This window comes from Gymnoscopelus microlampas, assembly GCF_963454915.1.
Source record: "Gymnoscopelus microlampas genome assembly, chromosome: 22".
Lineage (NCBI taxonomy): Eukaryota > Metazoa > Chordata > Actinopteri > Myctophiformes > Myctophidae > Gymnoscopelus > Gymnoscopelus microlampas.
Genome location: NC_139959.1, coordinates 6,731,393 through 6,738,892, shown reverse-complemented (window position 1 = coordinate 6,738,892; position 7,500 = coordinate 6,731,393). Strand labels below are relative to the sequence as shown.

At 45.3% G+C, this 7,500-nt stretch overlaps 1 protein-coding gene across 1 annotated transcript in view; it reads right to left on the bottom strand.

Moving 5' to 3' along the window:
• Positions 1-7,500, bottom strand: part of lama1 (laminin, alpha 1) — a gene marked incomplete at both ends in the record, with an annotated part of 39,950 nt that overhangs the window by 16,424 nt on the left and 16,026 nt on the right. Inside the window, 13 exons of the mRNA XM_084048739.1 lie at positions 1-147; positions 421-510; positions 936-1,054; positions 1,234-1,365; positions 1,652-1,781; positions 2,313-2,440; positions 2,811-2,996; positions 3,510-3,686; positions 4,127-4,270; positions 4,520-4,753; positions 5,039-5,175; positions 7,121-7,301; positions 7,446-7,500. The exon at positions 1-147 is cut by the window's left edge and continues 44 nt beyond it; the exon at positions 7,446-7,500 is cut by the window's right edge and continues 52 nt beyond it. Of these exons, the coding sequence (XP_083904865.1) occupies positions 1-147; positions 421-510; positions 936-1,054; positions 1,234-1,365; positions 1,652-1,781; positions 2,313-2,440; positions 2,811-2,996; positions 3,510-3,686; positions 4,127-4,270; positions 4,520-4,753; positions 5,039-5,175; positions 7,121-7,301; positions 7,446-7,500 (1,860 nt within the window). The remainder of the gene's footprint in view (positions 148-420; positions 511-935; positions 1,055-1,233; positions 1,366-1,651; positions 1,782-2,312; positions 2,441-2,810; positions 2,997-3,509; positions 3,687-4,126; positions 4,271-4,519; positions 4,754-5,038; positions 5,176-7,120; positions 7,302-7,445) is intronic.

Genomic DNA, 7,500 nt, shown 5'->3' with positions numbered 1-7,500 from the left:
TCACAGTGGTGACCTTTGAACCCGGGCTTACACTGACAGCCGCCCGTCGCGGGGTCGCAGAGGTCGCTGAGGGAGCCCCGCCCACAACTACACGGCGAACACGCGCCGCCCGGAGACGACGGGTCGCCGTGGAAACCAGCAGCACACCTAAGGAAACAACCACAGCAATACCATGATGTGTGTGTGTTCGTGCGTGCGTACTTGTATTCAGTGGTGTAAAGTAACCACGTACATTTACTCAAGTACTGTACTTAAGTACACTTTTGAGGTATTTTTTACTTTACTGGAGTATTTCCAATTTTCAGTACTTTTACTTCTACTCCACTACATCTCAGAGGCAAATATTACAAACGTGCATGTGTGTGTGTGTGTGTGTGTGTGTGTGTGTGTGTGTGTGTGTGTGTGTGCGCGCACGCTCACCTCTCACAGTATCTCCCCTCATATCCGGTGTGACAGGCGTTGCAGCGGAAACCACCTGACTCAGCCTCCAACACACACGTAGAACTGAAACTACACACATATAATACAATAACTTTAGCATAAAATGAAAGGGAACATATAATAACATATAGCGGAATATAATATAATTAAATGATCAAGTAAAATAGACAAAGCCTTTAAATAGAATAAAATAATATTATCCCATCAAAACCGGGAAAGCATCTGTGCCATTTTAGATTTTTGCGTTGGCTATTCAAAAATAGCAGATATACAAGCTCACAGCGCGTCACTTCGTGCCACGCTGCGACCTCGTACATCTGCTATTTTTGAACATTTTTTAAAAAATCTTGAAAGTGTGAGAACTGATTCAGAAGGCATTTGTAGAATCGGCCTCAGGTCTTAATGGATTAAAATAGAATATAAATATATCATGAATTGAAATAAAAAAAGGTATAATGATGAATAAAGAAGAATAGAGCAGACTAGAATGTAACCTTTTGTCTTTCAGAGGGCAGGCACACAGAGAGCAGTCGCTGACACTTCCTGTCACCTTCCCATAATGCCCCGGGGCACACAGGTCACAGTGACTTCCTGTGGTGTTGTGTTGACAGGCCTGAGGACCAATTGGAAGCCAGTTAGACACGTGACATTATAATCAGTGAAACTCATGGTGACAAACTCATGACTCATAACGACTTAATTAAATGTATTCAATAAAATATGTATATATCTGAGATCAATAATACGCATCAGCTCACTGTTTGGGTGTGTGTGCGTGCGTGTGCGTGTTACCTGACACTCTCCTGTCTCCAGGTCACAGGTGTGACTGTGGTTGTTGCACTGACATGGTAGACAGGGTCGAACCCAAGACCTCCGGCCTTGAGCGGACTGAACGGAACCCCGATAAAACCCTGGAGAACACTCCTACAGAGAGAGAGAGAGACAGAGAGAGACAGAGAGAGAGAGTTTAATTGTGTTCATATTTTCTGTAATGTTTCATCTAGGAGTCCTGTAAATCCATGCATGAAATATTTCTCCCCGGTCATTAGAAGGACAACATCAGTCCCCAGAAGCAGGTATGTGTGTGTGTGTGTGTGTGTGTGTGTGTGTGTGTGTGTGTGTGTGTGTGTGTGTGTGTGTGTGTGTGTGTGTGTGTGTGTGTGTGTGTGTGTGTGTGTGCGTGCGTGCGCGCGCGTGCGTGCGTGTTTACCTGACAAGACAGTCCAGCATATCCAGGCGGACAGTCACATGACTCGATTAGTCTGGCCACGCCCACTCTGACCTCCGACCCCGCTAGCCCCTCCTCCTCTACAGCCGTCTCCATGGTGATGTTGGATATCCTTGCAATTAAATAAAGTTGAACATTGATCAGCAACTTGTGGTCAGTGTTGAATGTATTGTTCAGCATTGATTGTGTACAGTGTTTATGTGTGTGTATGTATACTGTATGTACTGTGCTATTTTCGCTGTCAGGTGGAAACCTTGTATGTCCAAAGATCTTTGGTTCATTATTTATAAAAACCCACGGACAGACTTCACCACTTTCACTAACACTTAAAAAAATGTTTCAAAAATTGTAAAAATAGCCGATGTACAAGCTCACAACATGTCGCGCCGCAACACATTGTGAGCTTGTTTAACAGCTATTTTCGCTACTTTTGTATGACAAATATGACCATATAAATGTACGGAAAAAAGAAAAACAAGTAAAATAGAAAAGTTTAAATATTGAGATGCGAAGGTTTCTGCCCGACAGCAACGATATGCATGTGTCTGCGTGTCTATTTATGTTTATGTGAGCGTGTGTGTGTGTGTGTGTGTGTGTGTGTGTGTGTGTGTGTGTGTGTGTGTGTGTGTGTGTGTGTGTGTACCTGCTCTGCAGTAAAGCGGTTCCGTACGAGGCCTTTATCATGATGAACTGAACTGAACTAAGAACCATCATGAAGTCTGAACGACTCACTGGCTCCTCCCACACCGAGTTGAAATACCTCCATTGATGCTGTAACGCACACACACACACACACACACACACACACACACACACACACACACACACACACACACACACACACACCCACACACACACCAACACACGCACGTTATAGATAATAACGTAAAACATTAATAAAAGAACCACTGCAATTGGGTACAGGGCCTCATAACTCTCTGTAACTCTGAGTGTGTACTTGTATTTGAGTTACAGATCAGTAAGGTTCCGTTTTGTTCCTATCAATCAATCATTTCGCTGTGGACCACCTGGAACCCACACTAGGACCCCTGGGTGTCCCCGGAGTGGTCCACATGTTGAGAACCAGTGTTGTAGAGGGCAGGTTCGTTGTGTGTCAGGATTCAGAGCTTTTTTTTCGTACCTCGGTCATGGCGATGTCGTGTCTTGTCCTCACACCGATGGCGGGGGCGACCATGTCCGTATATATCATCAGCTTCCTGAATGTCCCGCCCCTTATCAGGATCTGGGGCTCCTGATTGGCCAGTCCGACGCTGTCCTCGGCGTAGAACGCAACGTCATAGGACAGAAGTCCACCGTACGACAGCATCTACACGCAATCAAATAAAAATATTTATTGGAGAGACATGGGAGACTCCTTTTACTGAACAGACACTCTACAATGAGTACTAACAGAATATAGAGATATTTAGCACTTATTTTAACCGAAGTAAATCACTTACCCACCCTTTAAGTTAACATTAGCTAAGGAAAGTGTGACGTTAGTTAACGTTAGCATTGCCTAACTACAGTGTCACGTTACCTATTGTCAAGCAGTTTGTTTAATTAACGTTAGCTAACGACAGTGTCAGGTGTGTTCATATCATATATCGTCAAGAAGTTTAGTTAACTTCAGCAACGAAAGTGTTACATTAGCTATTGTCAAGCAGTTTAGTTAACGTTAGCTGACGAAAGTAATGCATCAGCCATCATCAAGTTTAGTAAACGTGTGTGTGTGTGTGTGTGTGTGTGTGTGTGTGTGTGTGTGTGTGTGTGTGTGTGTGTGTGTGTGTGTGTGTGTGTTTGTGTGTGTGTGTGTGTGTGTGTGTGTGTGTGTACTCACCTGGTTGCCTTCATACTGGGTTGGTAGTTTCCAGTACAGGGGACCGGTCAGAGGGCTGGAGGACAGCTCTCTGGTGTCCAGAACATTGTCTCCGTCCTGCTGGAACACTCCATTGAGGAGCGCCCCCTGCTGCTCCGACTGACTCACTACCGACAGCACCGAATCGCCCGCTGAGATCTGGAACACATGGTGAATAATGAAGCATCGTGCCAATCACAGCTCTGCCGATTGTTACCAAATGAGCCATGCGTTTCTACTCTCCAGTCACAGCTCATTCACACAACAAGGCTGTCCATTTCAATATGGCTCCCTCCTAATCTGCTATTTAATTGCTGCTACACACACACACACACACACACACACACACTGCTGCTGCTGCTGCTGCTGGCAAAGCTTACCTCCACCACCCCAGCCTCCACCTTAAAGTTAAGAGTCTTGCATGGCTCAAATGTTTAACTGAATGTTGAACTAGAATTCATGTTTGCAGGGCTCTAAAGTTAAACAGCAATTCAACGTAGCATGAGTCAAGTTAACTGATTAAATGTCTTCTTGCTATGGGCCCATTCTTGTATATCCGTGTGTGTGTGTGTGTGTGTGTGTGTGTGTGCGTGTCTTACCGGTACTCGGATCATTCCAGACAGCTCCTCGCAGCGTTCCGTCCGTCCAGAACAGTAGCAGCTTGAACATCCGGAGGGATGCCCCGCCCACAAACCGAATGTCCCCAAAACACACTCCTCACAGCCACGCCCACCTACGCTGGCCTGGAGGAGGAAACACACACACTCTGATGTGAGAAACACACACACACAAACACACGCAAAGGCATGCACACACACGCACACACTCACACGCACACACACACACACACACACACACACACACACACACACACACACACACACACACATACACACACACACACACACACACACACACACACACACACACACACACACACACACACACACACACACACACACACACACACACACACACACACACAGTCTTACCTTGCACACACACTGTCCCGTTGACAGGCAACCACACACTCCCGTCGTCTGGTTACAGAACTCCTCCTTGGTTCCTGCCGAGTCGCAGCCGCACGCCGTGCATTGTGGGTAACCGTGGTAACCCAGCGCGCAGCGGTCACATGACCTGCCCGAGAAGCCCGGCAGACACGGACACCGGCCATTGGTCAGATCACACTGGGGGGAGGAGCTTCCTTCCACACTGCAGTCACATGACTAGACAACCAGGAAGAATAACACACATGTTCATGATGTCACTTCCTCTGACCCAGTGGTGGACAGCAATGAAGTACTTTTTTTTTTTTGGATACTTATGACTTTCACTCCACTACATTTCAAAGACAACTGTGTACTTTTGACTCCACTACATTTCTAGGAAGAGAAAAGGTACATTTTTAATTGACCACTCCCTATTTGAAATGAAAATAGCAGATCTACAAGTTCACAACGTGTCACAATTTGACACGTTGTGTGTCTGTGTGTGTGTGCGCGCACGCGTACCTGGCATCCAGTCTTGGGGTCATGACCCCAGAACCCTGACGTACAGTTCTCACACTTGGCCCCCTCTGTGTGGGGGGGGCAGATGCACACGCCTGTTGCCGAGTCACAGTTGCCATGGGTATGTGCACAGTCACACGCTGAGAAATAAACAGAAACAATTTCAATCAATCAATCAATCAATCAATCAATCAATCAATCAATCAATCAGAGATGGAAGAAGTACAGACATTCGTTACTTAAGTTAAAGTATCAACACCACAATGTAGAAACCCTCTGTTACAAGTAAAAGTCCTGAGTTAAAAATCTAAATGCACTTAAAGTACCAAAAGTAAAAGTACTCAATATGCAAAATGTCCCATTTCCCAGTTTTCTAAATTATTGAAAATATTTTGAAAATAGCCGAAATATATAGGACCGAAAGTTGTTAATGTATGTTTGTATTAATAATCAAAATCTACATAGTAACTAGTAACTAAAGTTTTCAAATAATTATAGTGGAGTAAAAAGTACAGTATTTTTCTCTGAGATGTAGTGGAGTAGAAGTAAAAGTATTGAATATTGGAAATACTCCAGTGCAGCAAAAATAATCCCTCCAAATTTTACATAAGTACAGTACTCAAGGAAATGTACTTAGTTACTATCCACCACTGCAGTCAGTCAGTCAGTCAGTCAGTCAGTCAGTCAGTCAGTCAGTCAGAATGCAGAATGTTTATAACATTTCCTAAAACCTAACCATGTTTATACATATATATAAACAAAGATTCAACACAAAAAGTAGACCATACATATGAAACAGGGAACATACCTGAACATGCCCCTCAAGCCTGATACAAGCAGATGGGCCATCAATGACCCAATGGGCCATCAAGGACCCAATGGGCCATCAACAGCACCAACCAATGAGGAGAATGGCCACATGGAAGCCACACCCACAACAAAAAACACATAAATACAGGAAGAGAAGAACAGGAATTCATTCTCATCCGGAGGGAGGGTATGCGTTTACCCTGACTCAGAGATTAGACGCCTCTGCCCTGCACAGTCTAATAGAAAGCACAAAGCTTTTAAGAAAAATAAGTCTGCCTCATCCAGGCAGTTGGCCAGGAGCCACTTTGAGTGGTAGTTGGGATAAACGCAGTCAGTGGAGCAAACGCAGTCCACACCAAAAATATTTACGATTCTGTCCCTATCGGTACATAACTCGGACGGCGCTGAGCCGACTAACAGCCCTTCGGCTGGTCGACACGGGCACTCGCGCCTGGAGGCGCTCGGGCGCGTCTCCTCAGCCTCAAGGTCTGCTGAGTCGGCGCGCCTCCGTCATGGACTATAACTTATAATTATAAATTATAGTGAAAACACATCCTTAAATGGAATTAAGAAATGGTTTCACCTTTAGTCTAGGTAAACTTAATTAATTGCAAAACATGACACCCCTTATTCAAAACAGATGGCGAATGCATTCTTCTCTTTATAGGGCCTACACAGGTAATAAAATTGCCTGTGAGACCTTTATGAATTGAACCTCACAGTCAGCAGTCAGTCAGTCTGCCCTGCACAGTCTAATAGAAAGCACAAAGCTTTAAAAAATAAGTCTGCCTCATCCAGGCAGTTGGCCAGTAGCCACTTTGAGTGGCAGTTGGGACAAACGCAGTCAGTGGAGCAAACGCAGTCCGCACCAAAAATATTTACGATTCTGTCCCTATCGGTACATAACTCGGACGGCGCTGATTCGACTAGCAGACCATCGGCTGGTCGTCGCGGGCACTCGCGCCTGGAGGCGCTCGGGCGCGTCTCCTCAGCCTCAAGGTCTGCTGAGTCGGCGCGCCTCCGTCATGGCCCAAAACGTATAATTATAAATTATAGTGAAAACACATCCTTAAATGGAATTAAGAAATGGTTTTACCTTTAGTCTAGGTAAACTTAATTAATTGCAAAACATGACACCCCTTATTCAAAACAGATGGCGAATGCATTCTTCTCTTTATAGGGCCTACACAGGTAATAAAATTGCCTGTGAGACCTTTATGAATTGAACCTCACAGTCAGCAGTCAGTCACTCTGTCTACAGAATATCTTTCCTACCTTTACATCCATCACCCTGGTCGTCATAGTAACCGTGGGCACAGCGGTCACACTTGTCCCCGGCCACGCCCGCCACACACTGGCACCGCCCCTCCTCATCACATGACTCAGAGAGAGCGCCTGGTTGGCTGCAGTTGCAGGTTTCACAGCCGCGCCCACTGAGAAGTCCAAAGAATCCAACCTGTAAGAATGATTATTATTATTACAAGGAACATACTAGGACAACACTAAGTGTGTGTGTGTGTGTGTGTGTGTGTGTGTGTGTGTGTGTGTGTGTGTGTGTGTGTGTGTGTGTGTGTGTGTGTGTGTGTGTGTGTTCCCTTACCTGACAGGAGTCACATGTGTGTCCCACTACATTCTGCTTGCAGTCACACTGTCCT